At 40.0% G+C, this 22,969-nt stretch overlaps 1 protein-coding gene across 4 annotated transcripts in view; it reads right to left on the bottom strand.

The window, feature by feature from the left end:
* The window catches only part of Mysm1 (Myb like, SWIRM and MPN domains 1), a 37,790-nt gene extending 15,276 nt beyond the window's left edge, over positions 1 to 22,514 (bottom strand). For 2 of the 4 annotated variants that reach the window (XM_075946932.1, XM_075946935.1), the window contains exons 1-11: positions 22,422 to 22,512; positions 18,025 to 18,100; positions 16,462 to 16,532; positions 14,225 to 14,302; positions 14,112 to 14,135; positions 12,325 to 12,403; positions 10,614 to 10,712; positions 7,765 to 8,477; positions 4,578 to 4,708; positions 3,184 to 3,287; positions 1,773 to 1,850 (exon numbers count right to left, since the gene is read on the bottom strand). In XM_075946932.1, coding sequence (XP_075803047.1) covers positions 1,773 to 1,850; positions 3,184 to 3,287; positions 4,578 to 4,708; positions 7,765 to 8,477; positions 10,614 to 10,712; positions 12,325 to 12,403; positions 14,112 to 14,135; positions 14,225 to 14,302; positions 16,462 to 16,532; positions 18,025 to 18,100; positions 22,422 to 22,483 — 1,515 coding nt within the window. In that variant the 5' untranslated portion in view covers positions 22,484 to 22,512. Of the gene's footprint in view, positions 1 to 1,772; positions 1,851 to 3,183; positions 3,288 to 4,577; positions 4,709 to 7,764; positions 8,478 to 10,613; positions 10,713 to 12,324; positions 12,404 to 14,111; positions 14,136 to 14,224; positions 14,303 to 16,461; positions 16,533 to 18,024; positions 18,101 to 22,421 lie in introns of all 4 variants that reach the window. The other 2 variants (XM_075946933.1, XM_075946934.1) reach the window with 2 other exon arrangements.
* Between the last annotated feature and the right edge of the window lie 455 nt (positions 22,515 to 22,969).

The raw sequence follows: 22,969 nt of genomic DNA on the forward strand, positions 1-22,969 counted from the left end.
TAAGACAGCACCGTGTAATGATCAAGAGTGCAGATTTCAACGGCTGAGGGTGGTAAAGTAGTAATTTGTCTAACACACATGAGGCCCTGGTCTCATCTCTGGCACAGTGGGAGTGAGATGCCCCAACATCATAAAATTCTGGAGTGGAAGTGTATGGTTCTGCTCATTATCAGCCGAGAGGCCACTGCTGAGCTCTTTAGAAAACAAATAATAGCAGCAGCAATCACTGTCACAGTGTGCTGTGAAGTTAAACACGCTAATGTTCTTGATCTAGTCATTTCTACGACCACCCCTACACTCTAATTTAACAGACTATGCACCTTTCCCAGAACAGTAACATTTTCCTGTATCTGTACCTTTGCTTGTGCAACTCCCTCAGCCTAGAATGCTTCCATCTACATTTTGAGATGATTCTTCTCCTGATCCTTTGGTTCAAACTCTTTCCTCATCACACTCTTTGGGAGTACCTCATATCCTTAGACCAACCTTATGGAAGGAACCATGGATTACTTATCAATATGCCAACAAGAGAACTCAGTGTAAGGTTAGGGACAGGAAAGTGGGGGAAGGAGCATGAGAAAGGTAACATTTATTGAGTACCTACAAGCAGGCTTACTGAATGACTAACACTAGGACCTTAATATACTTCATCTCATTTCTTTTAAATCCTTTCAGGATGAAGGGCCCAGACCCTCACCCAGCCCCCACCTTTGGCAGTCACAACAGACTGCAGAAAAGACCAGCAAGATGTAGGCCCCTGACTCAGCAGAATGTGCTGAGCCCCCGACCTTGCCCTAATTAATTATGGGGAAGAAGCTGCCAGAAGTTTTCCTTATTGTAAGGAACCAATCAGAAGTTAGCTGGTGGCTCTGGCTATGCTCTGATAATGATAGAATGCAGGAAACACCCCTGGTACAGCAATCTTTCTGCAGCTGCAGCTAACCAATCAACTTAGGACACCTTCCCTGAGTCTGAAGGTGTGCCAATCCTGAAAAGATTCCCCAGACACTCCCCCCCACACACACACAATCGCTTAAATTACCCCCCAAAAATGCCCTGCCCCACTGTGGCTCCAGGTCTCTCCTACTCCACCCGCTGTGACAGAGAGACAGAGGACCCAAGTTAACTTGTGATTTAAAAGACTCTGCTTTTGTATCAGACCTGGTCTCTTAGTGGTTTTTGGTGGTTCAGACTCTGGGCACAAGAAGAGAGGTATCATTCACACTTCATAAATTAAAATTTGAGATTTAGTGCAGTTAAGTAGTTACTTGAGACAACAAAGCCAATAAAAATATATTTATGCCTTCTTTCCACTCTATTACACTAATTATCTACAATTAATTCTATATGTAAACACATGTGTGCATGTGTGTATGTATGCATATTTGTTGCCTATGTTTCCTTTCAGGGTCCCAATTTCTATAGAAATAACACTTCAATATTTATAATTAAGTATGCCTAAAGTTTAGAACACTATTTTAATTGGTTTTACAAACATTATTCAAAGGAACATCAGTTAATGAAATGAACAGAGCACACCAACTCCTTAGTCTGGCGCTTATTCTTGACTTAGAGATAAAGAGTCAAAAGTCTGAGCGCAAGTCAGACTCCTGGTTAACTGTACTACAGATACCTCTGATTGGAAACTTTTCAATAAACTGACAAGGGAACAGGACACACACTTCAACAATGAAATTAGTATAATATACGGGAATTAAAATAATGAGACAAACAAGTTTTCAAGAACAAGCCACAAATAAGGTCAACATTACCTCAAATGTTTGCCCTTCTAAGTCTTTTGCATCACACCAATTTCCCCATGGGTCTCGGACCCTACGTCTTCTTGTACGCTATATTAAGAAAAAAATAAAGGCAAAATGTAACAAAACTCACAAACTCCTCAGCACGCAAACACACAAAACTTAAATAATAACTATCTAAATCTCCATTGCCTGACTATTTTAATGTCTGATCATCAACTCACTAAACTGTATTTTGCTGATCACAGCTAAGTCAGTTCTCTGCTTAGAGATACTCAACCAACTCATGGGCACTAGCAGCAGCTAGCAGGGTAGGAGCTAAGTGGGAGCATCGAGGTACCACTTTGAATACATGGTACTGATGACTCTCTGCATTTTACTTGATTTCTTCTTTATCTTCCTTTCTTTTACCACTTAGGAGCTAAAATACCAGGAAAAAATACGTGAAGACTAGAAAGAAGCACCAAGAAAACAGATTTGCTTCTAATTATCTGTGGTAGAAAGGAACAAGAGCAAAAGATATAGTGAAAACAGAAGCAAAATGATTACCCCAGATTTAGAAAGGCCATTGCCAAGTTAATTCAAACAGTGAAACACTACAAAACGTGTGGCACCTGCGACTCAACTAGTTTTGCAAACCTCGCATCTGAGGTCTTTAAAATGGACCAGCTGCCAGAGGTGTGTAACTTGCACGATCTCCAAAGAGTCACTTGAAAATAACCTTTCTGAAGACAGCAAATTCAGATAGAAATGGTTCACAGCCAAAATAGTCCGAGCCTTATTTTACCTGTTACCACTGCAATGTGAATGAGAACTTACTACATTTTTCCTTATAGGATACTTACTAGATAACTGTTGTTTTTGGGACAGGGTCTCACTGTGGAGATCAGGCTGATCTTGAACTCCCTGAGATCTGCCTGTCTCTACCTTCTCAGTGCTGAGGTTAAATGCATGTGCCACCACACTCAGCTGGTGTGTGTGTAGCTGTGTTTGTTTTTATGTTTTCTTAATGTTTATGTGTGTTTTGCCTTAATGTATGTCTGTGTACTACATTCATGTCAGATGCCCAGGAGGCCAGTACAGGGTGTCAGTTCCTCCGGAACTGGAGTTACAAATGCTTGTGGTCTGCATGATGTGCGTGCTGAGAGCTGAATGTGGGTCCTCTGCAAGAGCAACAAATACTCTTAACTGCTGGGCCATCTCTCTAGCACCTAACGTGTTAGGTTTATAAATCAAAACAAACAGCCCAAGGCCACTTTAGTAGAAGATGTTTCTATAGACTCTGGCAGTGGACTTTGAAGGGTTTTCCAGTTTGGTTGATTTTTGTCAATAGAAGCCAGAAAATTAACTAGCTAAGGTGAAACACAAGAGAAAACATGTTCTTCCACTCAGAGGCCGTCTGTTTAGTAAAGCAGCTGCTTACCATAGACTGCAGGCGCCGGGCGAGCTGGTAGGCCGCTTCTGCATCTGTCCTGTCACTCACTCGTATTCTATCGACCGGTTGTGGCCTGTTATATACTGCCTGCTCTGTTGGGATTCAGGAAAGACAGAACAATCTATTACTCTGTGAAATCGGTTAAACAAGAAGATATACTATACTGACTACAGCTGAGCTCCACGGTTCTGATCCCACAACCATACATTTCATGTGCCTCTTAGTTCTCAAAGGAATAATGCTGCTAATGCTGCTCAGTAAAAGCCATTATAAAGAATAAGTAACTCGTATAACTTCTGGTTAAATGAGTACTGAGCCCACTTTGCTGACCGCGGCAGTTTAGTACAGAAAACATGTCATCTCAGTGGCTGCGGCTACAATAGCTTAGCTTCTCAAATAGCTGGCATCAACACAGAGCTTGGGGCACTAATGCCACAATGTGGAAGAGGAACCCTAAGGCAGACTGTCCATTCTCAATACAAAAGTGAAATCACCTGTCAGAGGCTTTCTGCCGAGCTCTCTAGCTCACCTCCAAAACAGGGGTGGTAAGGCCCTGGCTGCTCATCACTGCCTGCACTCATCACCATTAGCTTTCTTCAGAGCTCTGTCGTATGAAGTCAGTGATCGGGAAGAATGCATTCTGACATATGCATACGCATCAACTTTGAATCAGAAAAATCAAGAGTGAAAGACTTCCGCTAATAAAAAAAACTGTATGCATGTGTACACGTGTGTGCATGTCTGAGTCATAAGACAACTTGTGGGGGTTGGGTCTCTCCTCGCAAGCAGATCCCAGTGATCAAACTCAAGTCTCAGGCTTAGGGGCAAATGCCACTGAGGCACCTCACCAGCCTTGTTAAAATACTTTTGTGCTTTTATTGTAACTAAATATATAGGTTCATAAGTTACTGCCTTTATTTAATCACTGCTAGAAAGCATCTCTAGCGGGAAGATGGTACAGGGTGAGTAACACTTCATATTTCAGATTTTGTTGGACCTTAGAATATGTGCAGAAAAAATGCCCCAACATCTAAACCTTTTCAACAGCCATGCTGTTCTCAGCCTGTATCTTTTTAAAGTAGACTATCCTTAGATTTCTCATAAATTATTCACTTTTACTTGACAAAGAACTCTTTGTTAAATTATTTCTATTATGTAGATAAAATATTTCTTTAAAATTGTATCTTCAAAGGGAAGCAGTTTAATTAGCAGAAATCTGTTTAACATCAAGTCTTAATGATACATTTATTTCATAATGTTACAGTCTTTCTCTGAATTCCAAATACTTAAATCTACTTGAATTTGAACCATCATAAAAATTAATGGGTGCTATAAGGATAAAAAATGCCAAGTAAAAGATGTTGTTGGGTTTTTATTTTTACCACATCCAAAATTGATTGCTCCTATCAACTCGAGGTATGTATGAATCCGTCCAATACAATTAACATCCCCACAGTTCTTCAGGCCAGGACGTACTGAGGTCTTATTTAAGTATTTCGGTTTGCATATTTCCCTAATTAAGAGATGGAAGTACAATTATTTTGGATGAACAGAAACATTTAAAAAGGGATTTCTGGGGAAAACTTTTAATATATGAAATAGCTTAAATTTTTACCTTCACTTAATGCCTAATTGTGTACAAATAAATACCCAAGTGTCCTTTTTTTCACAAGTTAAATATCTTTAAATGAAGCAACAACTTACAAGTACCTGTAAGTGTGACTGTGTTACAAATATTCTTCCCCCAGTACTAAGTCCCATAGATCCCAGGTATCCCCCCAACCTTGAAATTAGCAGCTTATTTTGTACAGAACCAAATTCATATCTACATCTGTGAATAAAAGAGCACTTTGGGAATTAAGATTTAGTACTGAGACAGTCCTCCTCATCTTCCTGTTTTATGGTAATAGTCTCATGCTGCTAGGCAACTGTTCTAACACTGAGTTTTACTTTCCGTTCCAAGGCTTTCCCAGCTTTGCCAATGCTGTTAATTACTAACTCTCTCAAAAAGCTTTCAATATTTAAATATTGTATATTCACTTTTAATTGTAAGCACGTAGTCTCAAAGGAAAACAGATGTAAGTACTCTAGGGATTTCCAAAGGGATTAAAAACTCCTAATGAAATTAAAGATTCATATAATAATCAAATATTTGCTTAATATACTATGTTAGAAAGCATAATATAAAATTTAACAGGAACAGACAACTTTACAATAGTAGAAATCAATTACTGATTATGCCAAATGCTGCATTGTTAGGTACACATGCTCAACCTTCATAATTCTAAAAGAAAGGTTTTACCAGTCCCATCTTAGAAGGGAGCAAACAAGCTGGCCAGAATAACCACAAAACCTACTTACTTGAGGAAGTGATAAGATCAAGATGCAGACAGTGACCCAGGTGCTAAGTGACAGCACAGATACTACTCGGTCACATTTCATTCTATAAGTACTTATATCCCATGTCCCAGACACCTCTCTAAGAACAAGGGTTTGAGGTGAATAATACAAAGTTCCTACTTTCAAAGATCTTAAATTTCAATAATGACTATCAATACATAAACGAATAATATATACTACATTACTAGGTAACAGTGCTACAAAGAAAAAGAAGCCTAAGTGGGTGGCTGGATACAGGGCAACAAGCAGGCAGACTACGTTAGCAAGAGTGAGTAGGGAAGGACTCCCAAACAGACAAAATTTAAGTCTACATATCTGTGAAGTACATAGAATATGAAAATAATTGTGACAGAGAATATTGTAACGTCTACAGAATAGCTGAAATTCCAGTGTTCAATGAAAGAAAAGCAAACTATATGAATATGACATGAAAATAGGGAAGAATGCAGCTAATCAAAAATGACAGGAGCCTGAAAACTGGCTTAGTCTACACTTGTCTTCTCTAACCAAAAGGCTCTGCAAGAAACTCAACAGCCTTGCCCATGGCTTAGACAGTAAATGTTTCTGTTCACCAAAGTCATTCAATCTTCTTCCCGTAACACCTGAAATACCTAAGATATTCTAAGCACTGCCTTAAGCACTGGGGACTCAATGAATAAAACAGACAGAACTATCTTCACGCTGCTGTATTCCTGAGGGATCAGGGTAGAAGCCAACTGACAAAACTGTGGCCTTTTCAGGGGCAGTATGTGCAAGACGAAAATAAATACAGGCTGTGAGAACAGGGAGAGCACGGCCAGAAACCTCCCCTTCCCTGAGCAGACCTAAGGAGTCAAAGGGCAGCACTGTACGCTCTGAAGGAAAGGAAGATTCGGCTGGAGTTAGGCTTTTAAACACTGGATCAAGCCCTAGTGCGACCTGGGAACATGTTCTCATCATCTGTGATCCTCATTCTTTCACCTTTGCCAAGCAAACTGAAGACAACTGAAATACAAAGCTGGTAACACCTTAATAAAAACCTACCCTAAAGAAAACCAATCGCATCTGCTCTCATGGAAAAGAAAGGATGAGTAGGTCTCTTGATTTTCAGACTTTCCCTTTCCCTTGTTTAAGTATTACCTGTGTTCTGTTTTCTACTTTAGGCTTTTCTCTTTAAAAATATTTCTTTTGCTTTTACACTTTTCTATAAGATCATTTAAACAGTGATTCAAATAGGCTTCGTGTACTAATAGGAAACTACTGTCATATAATCTACGCTACCTATGTAACTTACTCTGCTAACTTAACGTCCAAAATTCAATGTGACAAATAAAATTTGTTTAAAATAACATTAAGTATGTACAAGTCATGACATTTCTGAGGTAGAAACTATTTTGAGGGCCTTCAATTTTGGCAATCCATCCTTTAATTTCCAAAACCCAAACCAAGTATGAATAGAGATGTAATTGAATTAGCATTTAAAAACAGTCAGCTAGGCAATGCGGAGTAACAAAGTAACAGAACGAGTGAGCTGGACTGATACCTTTCCTGGGTCAGTGGCTGGCTGAAAGATCAAAGGCAGGTACCCTAAACCTCTGAGAACTGTGCTAATCTGTTTCAAACAGAGAAGATCCCACTGCCTATGTCACAGGCCTGTTGTGAAGACTCACATGAGAAGATACATTGCAGCTTTCTGTAAACCACAAAACACTACGTAAATGTCAAGTGTTTCTCTTAAGGACTCCTTACTCTCATGACATCCTTAGCCAGAAGATGGTTCTTTAGCATGTTCATCAGTGCAAAAGCACTTTGTTTATAATATAGCTCTCTTTAAAAGCCATGTAAATTAACATTATGTGAGTGAAAGGAGAGCTATTTAATAAGGTCAATGTTAATCTTCAGTAGCATTTCTAGGTTCTAGCAGAAAGCCATTGCAACAGGACAGGATAGCCCTTAATAGAAGAGAAAATTAGGAGAAAAACAGAAGGACAACACAGATTCCCCACCAAAAGAACTGGGAAGCGCTCTAAAACATTAATATCAACTCTGGGTGCCTAAAGGAGGCTTGAGAAGCTACCATGAACAAGTCTAGGTACTTTCAGCGTATTTAGGTTAATAAGGACTGAGGTCTTTTGGTTTAATATACTTCAACATAACAAGTTTTTAGAACATGTACAATGTAATTCTTACCACTGATCCAAAATGTAGTTTCTAATTTTCAAATAGCGTTCTGGTGTTTTAGTTTGGCGTCCCTCAAAAAACTCAGGAATTGCTTGCTTTTCTTCTTCTTGAATGGCATTTCTATCGATTTCCACTTCTTGCTCTGGTGGCTTAAGCTCTTCTCCCTCATGGCTGTCCTCCACCTGCCGACTCTCACAGGACTCTGGAGAGGGTGAGCGCTTGGTTTCACCAGTTACTTCTTCCCCATCTTGCACATTGTAGCCTTGAGCCAGTCTATTGTTCTTCTCACTTAATTCAACTGAGTTTTCACCATTACTGGTCTGTCTTATAGCCCACGATGCAATTTCTGAGCTTGAACATGCTTCTGCTTCACTTGGTTTCTCGTTCTGAAGATACTCCCGGGAAGATTTAGCTAAGGGGCCTTCCGAGCATATGAATTCTCCATGGTTGGCTTCACAGATTTTACTATTAGGAATGTCTAAAGTAAGATGGCTGCCAGAATTCTTTTCTGGTGTCTGAGAAGTCAGCTCATCCAGTTCGTCTGTGATGTCTACGTCTTCATCATCAGATAACTTTTCAATTTTTACAGCATTCAGGTTAGGATCAGCACGCCCCCTCAAACACGATGCTGCCCACACTTTCGTCCTCTCGTCTTTAGATTTCACCTGAAGATCACTGCTGCTCTTCCGAGCTGGTGGTTCTTTATCCACACCCCACTTTACCTGATTAAGAATCAAAATAGCATCCACATAATATTAAGACTTGAAGTTTAATCACCTTACACAAAAAAATTAGGTAACATATTTTTTCAATTAAGTGTATGCTAACAGCCATCATATTTTCACTTGCTTTTAAAAATCTTATACCACTATCTAGTGAGAAGAGCCATTCTGAAGCTGTGGAGCTTCACGAAGGACCTTACACTTTCACTAATGAATGCATTTTTATGCACCCATAAGAACACGAAAAGCAATTAGTTTTTTGTTGATTTGTTTTGATGTTTTAAGACAAGGATTCTCTGTAAAGCCCTGATGTCCAGGCACTCAATCCAGGCTGGCCTCAAACTCAGAACTCAAAAGATCTGCCTGCCTTTGCCTCCTGAGTGTTGGGATTGAAAGTGTATGCCACCACTGCCTGGCAGGGACTGGCACTTAACTTTATATCCTCTTTCATACCTCATGTCCATCACCTGCACTCAGTCTGATCGCATCCCTAATGGCTGGCCTTTCCTGTGTTCTTTTCAACATATTAGACTTCATCCATGCATACATTTGTATATATATATATATCTGACAAAATCTTACACATGAGAGAGAACACGTTTTTTGTCTTTCTCAGATAGCGTGGTTTTGCTTAATATTATACATACATTCTAAGTCTATCATCTTCCTATGAATTTTGTAATTTCACTTTTCTTTAAACCTGGATAGTATTCTCATTCTCTCTCTCTCTCTCTCTCTCTCTCTCTCTCTCTCTCTCTCTCTCTCTCACACACACACACACACACACACACACACACACACACACCCCAAAGTTTCACTATCCAGTCATCTGGTGGTAGACAACAAGACTGAATCCATTTTTTTTTTTTTTGCTATACTGAATAAGCACACCTAGTATTTACATTAGAAAAAAAATCTCACTTAAGGCACTTCTAAATATTATTATGCTCCTAGATCTCAAATAAGCACAGGTAGAAATTCTACTGAGAGCTGGCTCAGCAGTTAAAGAATACGGGCTGCTTTTCTAGAGGACCCAGGACCGGTTTCCAGAACTCACATGGAAATGGAGGCTCACAGCCATCTGTAACTCCTGTAACTCCAGTTAGAGGATCCAATGCCCTAACTCTTCTGGGCTTTGTGGTGCACACACACACACACACACACACACACACACACACACATGAAGGCAAAACACTATACATATAAAATAAAAATAAAATATCCTAATTTAAAAAAATATATACACAACTAAATACAGAACAAATTATATGAAAAATTACGAACTAGATCATGACTACTTCTTTCTGAAAAAGCTTATTAGATTTTTAGACAGTTCTTGATAATAAAAACTCTTCTGTTTTTAGACAGATTTCATAACCATGTTAGGTAGCATTTATATCCCCTAAACTCCAAAAATTTCCACAAGTTTCTTCTACAGCACAAATGTTTATAAAATAATGTGCATTTCCCAGAGGAAATGCTGGGCTGCTTCACATTTCCTCTCAGGAACCCTGTTTGCTTTGAAGACTGCATGAACAGCTGCTCTCCTGCTTAAGGTCTGCATCCATTCGACAGCAGCCTCAGAACAACGAAGAGGGCTGGAGCCCTGCACCAAGCACCATCAGCTACTAGTGTGCAGAGCTGCACTCTGAGTCACCTCTCGTCAGCTGCAGATAGCACATGGCTGCTCCAAAGTGGACTTGGTGGGTAAGCCAAGCTCAACACCGTGAGTTCAATCTCCAGTGCCCACATGAAGGAAGAACTTATTCCCACAATGTCCTCTGACCTCCACACTCTTGCCACAGCACACATAAAATAAGCAATTTTCTCAAGAGCCAAAACACTTACATAAGTATAAACTACATTAGCTAAGAAAGTCCTAACAATAAAACTACTCAGCTGGAGCTGATGATGCATGCCTACAACCTTGGCATTCAAGATGACTGTCATACTGTTCTAGGCCAGCTGGGGCTATATAGTAAGATCCTGTCTGAAAAACGAAAACAAAAAACAAACACCCCCCAAAAAACAAAAACAAAACCATCCAGACTCTCCTTACTGTCTGTATTGAGTATTTGTGCTTACTAACTCTATCCAAAATGTTATTCTCATTCAGGATATCTGCACTCCGCTTACCTGATTTTTAAAGTACTGTCTGGCGTAAGTCTTCACTTGTAAAACTGTGCGACTCTGAACTAGTGTCGCGATTTTGGTCCACCTTCGGCCAAATTTAGCCTGTTATCAAAATGGAAACAATTTGCTTTGGAGTACCTTATTTAGTAATATTTCAAACAGTTACCACAAAATGAAACCCAATCTATTTGACTATGCCCTTAAAAATCAAAGCCCATATTTCTTTGACTCTAGAATTCTGAAAACTGAACAAAATGACTTACAATAGCCCAGAAGGGAGGTAGGAGACATTTAACTTTTTCTTAGAGAATCAACTGGACACATTTCACATCAATTGCACTTTAAACTCAGACTCTACAATACCTTCTAAGTATCCTGGAGCAAACACTGTACACTGGGTATACAGTGAAATGAGGGTACACAAACAATGACTTTCATGGTTCAATGACAGATGAAGTGGACCCACACCAATGCTCCCTTCTGGGGCCAAAGGCTGTGCCACACTGATGTGGGATTCCCCTCTGTACGCTCTGAATACCATTGGTTAATAAAGAAACTGTCTTGGCTTGTGATAGGGCAAAAGAGTAGAGCTAGTGGGGGGGGGGAACTAAATTGAATGCTGGGAGAAAGAAGGCGGAGTCAGAGAGATGCCATGTAGCCACTGCTAGAAATAGATGAGCCAGAACCTTGCCAGTAAGCCATAGCCACTTGGCAATACAAAGATTAATAGAGATGGGTTAAATTAAGATGTAAGATATAGCCAATAAGAAACTAGAGCTAACAGGCAAAGCAGTGATTTAATTGATATAGTTTCTGAGTGATTATTTCAGGGCTGAGCAGCTGGGAGCAAACAAGTGGTCTCTTACAACACCACACCCTGGGCGTTCCCATGGAGATTTCATGTCCAAAAGAGAAAATATACAATTCTAGATATATGATAGATATTTATACACCAAGTCTAAACCTTATTTAGTATGTAAATCTTCACAATGATATTCCTACAGTAGATCAACAACACACCACCCATTAACTTTAGGTTGAAAAAAGAACTGTTTCTACAGTTAGTTAATACTAGCTAGGTGTTACTCTTAAATCATTAAAACAAAAATTAATTTTGTTAATTTAATTCTCATACAACAGGAAAAAAGCAAACATAACTATCATCAGTATAGAAAAAAGAAGGAAAAAACCTCTAGATAGTTTATGTATTTATACTACAACACTCTAATACATAGCTCTCATGCTACTGACTAGAAAAATACAAACATATTTTACTTCTCATGATTTGTAAATGTTAATAATTCAATTTTATTCAAATGTTCTATAAATATTATACACTACCTATAAAATGTATATACATTCTCAAAATCAAATTCAGTATAATCCTAAGTTACATGTACCCTAGAAAATAGACAACCTACTTTTGATTGTTTAAAAATTAATGGTCATTTTATTAAACATTTCTCTATGTTATATTTTTAGTATTTGAATCACATACATATATTTAATACTTCATAACTTCTAAGAGATTTCAGTGAAACAGTCATACAAAAGGTATTTTTGGTTTTCAAATATATGTACTGAAAAATGTGGATTATGCACAATGCTAGATAGTTGAATAAAAATAAAGAATTAAGCTTATGTCCTATTAAAAGTTGTGGGGATTTTTGCTTCTAGAATAATTTTACTGTAAGTTAAAAATTTCTCTACTTACCAGTCCTTGTTCAAATAGTTCTTTTTCTTCTATTGTCCACTTTACTGAATAACTGGCTGGTTTTGTAGGAGAATGTACCCTGAAGGTAAAAAAAAAAAATCTCAAATGAAACATTCCATATTTATGCAGCTAAAGGTTATAGACCAGTAGTTCTCAACTTTCTTAATGCTGTGACCCTTTAATGCAGTTCCTCATGATGTGGTAACCCCCAACCATAAAATTATTTTCACTGCTACTTCAAAACTGTAATTCTGCTACTGTTATGAATCCTAACAGTATGTGTGTGTTTCCTGATAGTGGTAGGTGACCCCTATGAAAGGGTTGCTGAAACCTCCAATGGGCTGCAGCCGGTTGAGAACCACTGTTATAGACAGTCACCAGGCTAAAACAAAGACTTCTAGTCTACTGAAAAGGGGGGAGGGGAAGGAGCAGCTGCTGCAGCTGGTACCTGGGCAATAAGGTTTACCTGTTCCTTAGTTCTACCAGAATGAAAGAGAGTGATGGGAAACAAACAAACAAACAAACACCCACACAGCCCCAAACAATATAATCTTGGGTCTGAGTGAGGACAACACTAAAGACAGCAAAAGAAGTCTCTCTGGTACAAGGAGACGGCCTCAGACTGAAAACAAAGAGCAGCCATTAATATATTCCCAAAGCCTAAGAATTAAATTCTGTATCACAAGAAATAAAGTAGACTAAGGAAACTCTTCAATTTCATCAAGCATCCAGTCTTCCCACTGACTTCACTTTGTACAGCAAAATACAAAAGCCAAAGTCTGTTCATGCTCAAACCCGAGTTTATAAATGCTAAAGAATGACCATTCTTTTCCAATTAAAAAGAATGCATATTTGTAAAACCTTTAACTTTTCTAGAATTTTTTTGAGACAGGGTGCTGCTGTGTACTCCTGGCTGGCCTAGAACTCACTATATAGAACAAGCTGGTCTTGAACTTGTGGAAATCCTGATTCTGCCTTCCAACTACTGGGATTACAGGCATGCACCTGTATGCCAGCCCAATTTTGGTAGGTAAATTTTAGAAGCCACAGATCCAAATGAAATTGTACATAATGATTTTTAAACTATCAAACGAAAAGAAATCAAATCAATCCATAATATATCTTCACTTTGTGATAAACTGCCGACAGAAAGACATATTTAAAAAAATCTGGCAAATAAATGACAGCATAAAAGTATGTATTCTAACATCTATGCCAAAACCTTCTTTCAAAATAATATACTGTCCTTTGAAACGAGAGAGCTTTTCTACTGACTATATCTAATTGTTAAGAATTTTCTCAGCTGGGAGGTGGGGGCACATGCCTTTAATCCCAGTACTTGGGTGGCAGAGGCAGGCGGATCTCTGAGTTCAAGGCCAGCCTGGTCTACAAGAGCTAGTTCCAGGACAGGCTCCAAAGCTACAGAGAAACCCTGTCTCCAAAAAGAATTTTCTTATAATTTTCAAATGATTTGAAAAGGTCTAATGGGGGCTGGAAAGATGGCTCAGTAATTACAGTATTCAATTGCCAGCACACTTATCAGGCTGCAACAACTTCCTGTTACTTCAGCTCCAATGGACCTGACACCGTTAGTCTCTGGGGGGAACCTGCACTCACGCACTCACACACACATACACACACACACACAGAAACACACGACACGCACACACAGAGAAACACACTACACACACACACACACAGAAACACAAGTGAGCACACATAATTTTAAAAGTAAAAAGGATTTCTATTTTTTAAAAAAAGTTTTTAAAATAAGAATAGGTACATACATGATTTTTGCTGTTTTCTGCAGACTGCACATGAAAAGAGAAAACAGGAAGCTTGTGAAGAAGTTCCTAAATTTGTAACTCAAAACTTTTAATAGTAATATAACTGATTTTACCTGTTGGTGTGCTTTTTATCATCTTCCTTTTGATTAATCCAGAATTTACCTGGAAGTGATTTATTAGACAAATAATACCTATGTAGACACTAAGGAAAATTAAGCAATATTAAAGTCATATAATTCTTATGTACTATCAAGTAGGCTGACTGGTGAAGACATTTAAATGCAATGAAAACCTATTCCTCTTGAAGCTTGCCCAGGGCTGTAAGTCCACTCTTCACATGTTGCCTGTAGGAACGAATGATCACATAACACACACACACAACACCTGCCCTGCACCACAGAAATGCTGGTTTCCCTTCCTTCTCTACCATAAATGCCTGAGACAAAGTAGCTCAATCTTCTTCTTTTCTAAAATATGAACAGTAAAATAGATGAAATTTTTTGTAGGGTAATATGGGAACCACTGTTTTCATAGTTTTAAAAGTCACAGCCAAGAATTCAGGATTCTTCTCCACACTAATATGAAGAAGCACCCCTCAGCACTGCTGGGACTAGCCTGCCACAAAACTGTTCCCTAAGTCTGAACTTTATCAACCACATGTCTACATAATAAAGGTTCTCCTTATCCTCTCAAATATATTTAGTGTCTAAGAGCTTATGTTTAACTCTTCCTCTACTTGTTTTTACATCTGGAACTGAACAAGTGCCTACTTGAGTGTTCAATAATGTAGAATTGCAGAGTTCAACATGGTGGCCACTGGTCACATGTGAGCATCAAGCATCTGGAACACAGCTAGCATTAACTGAGATGCAACGCTAAAGTAAAATGTACTGTGAGTTCCAAAGACTTAGTATGAAACCCTAATGATGTTTTCATTTGGGGCTAGACACATGGTTCAATCAATGCTTGCTATACAATCATAAGAATCTAATTAGGATCCATGTAGAAAGCTAGGTGCAGTGGTTTGTGCACATATAACCCCAGCACTAGGGGGCAGACACAGGTGGATCCTTAGAGCTTTTGACTACCTAGCCAGTCAAATCAGTGAGCTTCTGGGTCATAGGAATCTTTGCCTCGAAAAATCATCTGGAGAGGGAATAAAGAAAACACTTCAAGTCAACCTCTGAGCTCTGCACACATGTATATATTATCACACACAAAATACAATGTTTTCATATAAGCTGAGAATTTATGTTGTAAAAAGGTATATAATATAAAAATTCATTTATTTTATTTTAAATGGGGCTACTAGGAAATTGGATATTAAATGTGCCTCTCATTAAAAAAAGTAGTCTAGGCAATATGTGGGAAGAATTACAGTGTAAGGGGCTAACCAATGGCAACTAAAGATATAGAAAACATTCTTAAATTAATAGAGCAGTTTGGAATAAAATAACCGAAGTTCTGGATTAAATAGTGGACAGAGAGGGCTGGAGGGATGGTTCAACAATTAAAGAGCACTAACTGCTCTTCCAGAAGTCCTGAGTTAGATTCCAGCGCCCCCACGGCAGCTCTCAACTGTCTGTAACTCCAGTTCCAGAAGATCTGACAACCTTATGGTCTCCACAGGCACCAGGAACACAAGAGGTTCACAGACTTACATGCAAACAAAAATACACATAAATAATGATAATAATAATAACAACAATAATAGTGGACAGACAGCCATAAAAAACATATGGAAAAGGTTTTTTTTAAAGCCACTATTTGTTAGTAATCTTTAAATTCAGAAAATCAGAAATTACTGATTTACTGAAATTTTCTGAAATTACTGATATCCTCTCATTTGACATAAAAAAAAAAAAAAAAAACAACCGAGTCTCGAAGTTAAACTGAAACCAATCAGAATAATCAGTCAGTGGCTGAGTCACAGATAAGGACCTAACCCCCACCGGGGCTGTGGGACAGAAATCAATTTATTTTGTTTCTCATTTAAAATTCCCCTCAAATAACATCTGTAAACTGCAGAGTATAATGTGAAAAGCTCCACATGTTCTAAACGTATGCCTTGTACAGGTAGAATTTCTGAGTTTTAGCTTTTATAACTTTGAAAATGGAAGCTTGGAATTGGAGTTCTGACTTGAATCTTTTATCATTTCTATGCAATATGTACACTCTACATGTGGACATGACTAACAAGAACACTGTGTCAGTCTCAGATGACATAAAATGACACAGTCGAATTGCTAAACAGTCATCTAGCAATTACATATGTCCTCTTCTATAATGTTTGCAGTGATTCGCTTTTAACCCTGAAACCTTTACTCTTCTCATAATGGATGAAGGATACTCTTCCTCCAACAGCATCTTCTCGATGACAGCTCTGTTCTCGGCACTGATGGTGCTATCCAGAGTCCAAGGCTAATTGAAAGAAAGAACAGAGTATTTCATTACCTAAAGAGCGATCGTACTTCATTGAGTGAAATACATGATATAAACAATAACAGCTACAACTCACTAATGAGCACACAGCCACACTTTGATTTTCACAATCACCCTGAGACAGTACAAACAGTTCACAGATGCATCCGCAGCATTTTGAGTGGCATTTTGGGTGGAAGAGAGGAAACCTCACACGAAAGCCTGCTGGATTCCCAGGCTCACGCCCCTTTAACTGCTAGCAGTAATAATGGCTGCCATACACAAAAGAACTCCTAGGCTTCAGGCATTTTGTGGACTACTTAACCTGTTTCCAAAACTCAATTCCGTTACCCTAAGTAAATGATCATACTCATTTCAAGTTTCAAGGTTACAAAATTTCAACTCCTATCTCTTTAAACTCCAGAATATTCTAGTCACTATCCCACACAAGACCTTTTGATGGTCTAACTGGCTTTTCAAATGAAACATATACAAAACAGAATCCAGTATCACCTGTGTCCACCTGTCTTTCCAACTTTGCCAAGAGCACCGTCAACCACTTAAACAGCTAAGAATCACTATGGATTCTTTTGTTTCTCTTCCATCTCCATATGCAATCTACTAGACAGCTCTACCTTTAAAATCTAATTTAAATTGGTTCAATTACACCTCTGCTGGAACACACAGGACCAAGCCACTAATATCTTGCTTGCATTATTGCGAATGGTTCCTAGCCAGTTCCTCTGTTTCTACTCTTGCTTCCCCCACTGTTCTTCACCACAGCACCCAAAGCATATTTGACAAAAATGAACCCACTAGTGTGTACTGAAAGTTATAGAAATATTTCAATGACATCGCAGTTAGACAAAATTGAAACCCATGAGCATAAGCCAGTGCTTCCACACTTGCTATTCCTTCTGCCGAGCATGTCAGTTTTTATAAGTCTTCATTTGTCCAGTCACTTTCCCCATTACATTTCAACTTAAACGTCACCTTCTCAGTGTCCTTTACTGACTTTTCCTCAAGTATTCCCCCACTCTACTAACCTCAGTCAACACTGCTTATTTCTTTCATAATCGACCAAGGGTTTGTCTGCCTATTTACTGCCAGGATCCTGTTTTGTCTCTAGATTCCATGAGAGCGAAGTCACATCTACCTTGAAGCACTTTAACCTGCCCTACTGTCTGGCAAGGCGAGTACAGTTGCTGCTAATGAAGCCGTGACCCTGTGGTTATGCCCATCCTTCCCCTGCAGAAGTCAAAGCTGACAAGTGTGAGGCGTGTGATAGAGATTTATACCTAATCAAATCAATCTGAACTTATTTCTCAAGAGATCGGTTTTTCCCTAGTTGAAAAAAAAAAAGGCCTCTCTATTTTTAAAGGAAGTGTTTCCATCTACTACCTATGGGAGTGTGGAGAATTAGCACTCAGGAAAGGAAAAAGGGCACTCTGGACAGTAAGTGCAGTGTTAAGTCACCTGACAGCGTACTTACAAGACAGCCATTCTCCCTTCCCCATGTTGAATCAAGATAGTGATCTTCAAAGACTGATGCTGTGTTTTCATCATTTCTGTAATAAATATAAAAATTAATAGAAGAGCGATATTATATCCATTTACAACTATAACTCACACAGGATAGGGCTGGCCATTGTTGATGCTAAGCAAACACCTTCCCCTCCTTACCAAAGACGGAACACTCCAACAGTGCCTGCTCTACCTTGTAAACCTGTGCGGGGAAGCTATAATGCAAGCACAAAAGCCACTGCACGCTGAGGCCAAGAGACAAGTATACACATGCACACAACTCTATAGCTACATCTGTTAGAACTATCAAAGCCACAAACCCGACCACCCTCAAAATGGAAAACAAAGAAAACTAGACGTAAGAACTAAAATAAGAGGTACTGAAGGAATTTAGCAACAACTTAATTTAAAAGTAATTTGATTTAGAAGATTTCTGTATCCACGAGAGATCAAAGTTTACTAATTCTGTCATTTTCTTTTTCACTGAAATAAGTACAATATGTGTTTCACTTACAAGAAGACGGAACAGTCGGGTTTGGAGGGTCTCAAGGTATGACGTAATCAACTTCAAGCACACAACAGGCAAACATTAAATTTATGTTTCCTAGTGAAATTATTGACTTTTTCCTGATCTAACCTAGTAATAAGACACTCTATGAACTGAAAGCAATTTCTCTCAACTACTGACACCAAACAGCTCTAAACTCATGTCAACTGTGATTTCAAAGAGACTAATAAAGGCTTCTATGACTGTCAGTAGAAAAAACCCTTTGCACAACTAGGCCTACCAAGAGTGCAACAGGTGGGCCTATGCAGAAATCTTTTCATATAGTATACTACAGTGAGGATTAGCCTCATTCACACGCTGATGTATGTATCTGAACGCCTACCTGAATCTCCTTTACATGGTTCAGCTTAAAATAACCTTTCCTCTCACATCTGCCAGGCTTCACTTTCCTCTGAGCCTCTGAAACTTCAATCTCTCTCATGGTCCAAATGATCCAATTCAGCCTGGCCCTGTCTGTCACTGTTTCCACTCTCTGTTCTAAGGGCCCATTGGTTTCACACTTTAAGACCCTTACCGGGTCAGTGCATGAGAATAAAACTGGCAAGCCATCCAATCATCTTCCTTCACCCTGTCCATTTACTGAACACACACATAAGGTTTACTGTCTGTTCCACCCAACAAGAATTAAGAGTTTTATGACAGCAGGGATTTCATTTTCACATTGCTATATATGCTCAGGGAGCAACATACAGAATATAATCAGCAATTGAGGGAATGAGTAAACAAGGCAGTTGGGTGGGTAATGGACCAGAGATCTGTAACAGTTAAGGAATAAGTACTTTACCACAAAACTATCCTGGCATGGTGATACTTAACTGTAATTCCAGAATTTAGAAGGTAGAGGCAAGAGGATCAGGAATCTAATACATAGCAAGGCCAGCCTGAGCTATATGAGAACCTGGCTCAAACAAAACAAAATGACACAATAAAACAAACAAACAAAAAAAAACTTTGCCTTAAAAGCAATTGGAAACTGAAGGTAAAAATCAGATTTGGATGTAAAAAAGACTTAACTTTAGAATGGAAAGGGACTAAGAAAAATAGTGGTAGAGAATTACAAAAATACTAGAGAAACACAGCAACAACTTGTATCTAAAAAAAAAAAAAGGCAGTATGAACAAGAAGTGTCATTTGGGATAATCCTTAATACCAATGGGCCTTTAAAACCTGACCAGATGGGGGAGTAGAAAAACGGCAAAAGGAAAGGGGAGGGAGTACAGGTCTGTGCTCTTGGACTGGCTGGATGCTGCTGCCATGTATTCAACAGGGACAGCAGAGACGGTCTTAAAGAGGAAGCTGCAGCTGGGCGGTGGTGGCACACGCCTTTAATCCCAGCACTCGGGAGGCAGGCGCAGGCGGATCTCTGTGAGTTTGAGGCCAGCCTGGTCTACAAGAGCTAGTTCCGGGACAGGAACCAAAAAGCTTTGGAGAAATCCTGTTTCGAAAATCAAAAAAAAAAAAAAAAAAAAAAGAGAGGAAGGCGCTGAGGTACTGCATGTGAGAGAAACTAGAGTCCTAGAGTCCTGGAGCTCAGAAGGAGGTGGGCCAATGAAAGACTGGGGAAAGCAAATATAGGTGGAACTTAAGGAACTGCATCAGAATGGCAGGGCAGCAAAAGAACCTCACAGAAATTTAGTCAGTAGAGATGCCAGGCTTGAAGATATCACTGGGTATGGCGGCAAGCATACCTTTCACCAACAAGGTCTTTAAAAGCATACAGAAAAGGAAGGTGAGAAGAAATAACAGTTGAAGGGAAACCAAAATGCAATGTTCCATTTTTGTGCCTAGCTTTCAGTATGTGCTTAAAAGCAGTATGTTTCAAACTAATCCCCAAGAGCTCCTTAAACGCTACTGTCCTCTATAACAGCACACCTCAAGGGCACCGGTCATGCTCAACTCAAGATGTTTCTAACTCCAGCATCACAGGGCACCATTCCACCGGTAATAACATCAATGACGCTCCTTAAGCAGAGGCTGACATCAGGAACCTTCATAACCCTGCTTGAATGATCAATCAGGAAAAATAAACAAAAAAGGAAGAACATAACTGTTCCTAGGTATGGTGGAGGAGAAAGTCTACTATAGATAAAAGGGAGAGTATGGGCAGAGGCAGGGACATCTAGGAGAGTCAAGATGACCCCAAGTAGAGCCATGGGAGGAGACGAAGGGGAGAAGGGAGAAGAGACACTGACCAAGAGACTGACCAAGAGAGTAAAGGCTAGACCAAAAGGGCCAGTTGACCAAAATGGCTGGATTATATAGGGAAGGGTATTTGGGGTCAGGAAAGTCCAGGCCCAGGGCTGGAAAAATTTAGGGTATGGCACAGGGTATGCCAGCCATACCCATACCCTGTAACAGGTAAGGACTTAGGGATGCTGGGAGGATCTATGTTAAATGGGCACCTCAGCCATTTGTCCTGGGTTTCAGTCCTAACACATAAGGTTAACATTACAAATGCCACCAATAGACCCTTGCCAAGAAAACGGTACAACAAAGAAAAAGGGAGACAAACGAAACACAACCAGAAAAGTTAAGATCAATCTACGAAAAAAGGCATAGAGCCAACGCTCTTAGGTAATGCTGTTGAACCAGAGACGAATTCATTCCTTCGTGAATTCCAAACAACTGTCCCTGCACACTTAGCTCACTGACTTACAAAAGTTAAAAACCACAAACTCACAAGCACTTCTTTAAAACTGAATAATTACCCCAGTGTGAAGAATTGCTGTTATCTCGGGCTCCCCACAAGAGCTCCAGAGAAAAATAATCATACGAACTTAACTACCCCTTACGTAACTCTTAAATGCTTTAAGAGTTCACAGGACATGTGTAAATACTCCTTATTTTGGTAACTCATTGGGAAAGCCGGTACTCTATACAATCAAGCAGTCTCCAGTCAGATGGATTATACCAGCCACTATATGGACCAAAACCAGAGCAATATTAGTAAAAGCATATAGTTCAAAAGAGTTCGAAAGAAGTTGCTGACAAGTTACGAATAATGTAATTGGCTGCATTTACAACTCAGGTCTTCTGGCTTCTACCTTAGCTCCCATTCTGGTTCCCGTTACTTAAAAGGAGGGATAATTCTTACTCCTAAAGTAAGGTGTCAAAGCAGGTTCAGTTTAAAACCACACCGCCCGTCCTGCAGGCACTGGTGTTTAACAACATCCCTCACTGGATCTTCACTGTATTATCTCTAAGACAGTAAAAAACACTGTCGGGCATCTAAAGTATGCTAAAGCATCCTTCTCGATTACTTCATCGACGCTCCAACAGTATGATTGACACGTGATTCTTTAGTTTTCAAGCAAGCGAGCAGAGGCTCAAATGCCTTGACCCGGGTCACAGTGACAGTAAACAGGAAGGGCGACTGCAGAAGGAAAACCAGAACTGTCCAACTATAAAATCTGGACCCCCTTGAAAACTGCCTTTCCGCAAGTTTTCACAACTTTCTCTGCGAAGAAGAAATCAAACGACTTGACCAAGGTCGCTTGCTGACGCAGAACTAAGTGCCTACGAAGTCAGGTCCTGTGGACCAGATGCCCGTGTTCAAGTCGCTGTGAGGAGCCCGAGACAAAGCGAATGCAGGAAGGAATCCGAACTGGAACACGGCCACTGCATTCCGGGAAGCAACTAAAAACAGTCGGGTCGGGACGCTCGGTCCACGCCCCGATCCGCAGACCCAGCCGACTTCCGGTCAGGAGCAGCCCGAGTCCCGACGCAGCCCCTGCGATCGTATCGTCCAGCCCTCGCCTAGCACCGCCCGGCCCGCAGCACCCCGCTCAGCGCCTCACCCCGGCTGTGCAGCCGCCTGCACATCTCCTTCCACATCCACATCTGCCTCCTCTGACTCCATGACTGCACCTGACCCGGCCGTACTCACGAGATCCCGCGAGATGCAGCGGTCCGGGGGCGGGGCCTTGGTGCTGCGCGCGCCGCTGGGGAGGCGGGGCTTCCGAAGAAAAGGCGCTGGCGAGGGAGACCCAGGGGGTTTGCTGTGAAACACCCGGCCACCCGCAGACCTTTCTACACAGTGTCCATCCAGTTCCCTGGATACTGGGGTGTCTCACTTCTCTCACGTGTTACATGGGATTACTCTCGGCAGATCTCTTTCCATTCGGACTAGGGACCTTGTTTGATGAACTGTACGTGTGACAGTCATTGCCTCTGGTTCTGTCTGTTTTCACACAAACACACAGACAGACAGACACACACACAACACGCACGCTTACCCGCATGCTCTCACCCACCACAGATGATTCTTAGAATGACCCAGTGGAACAGGTGCAGGTTTCATGGATTTTATGTCACGGATAAGGAAACAGACTCAGAACGTTGATGT

The sequence above is a fragment of the Microtus pennsylvanicus genome, chromosome 13 (genome assembly GCF_037038515.1).
Source record: "Microtus pennsylvanicus isolate mMicPen1 chromosome 13, mMicPen1.hap1, whole genome shotgun sequence".
NCBI classification, from domain to species: domain Eukaryota; kingdom Metazoa; phylum Chordata; class Mammalia; order Rodentia; family Cricetidae; genus Microtus; species Microtus pennsylvanicus.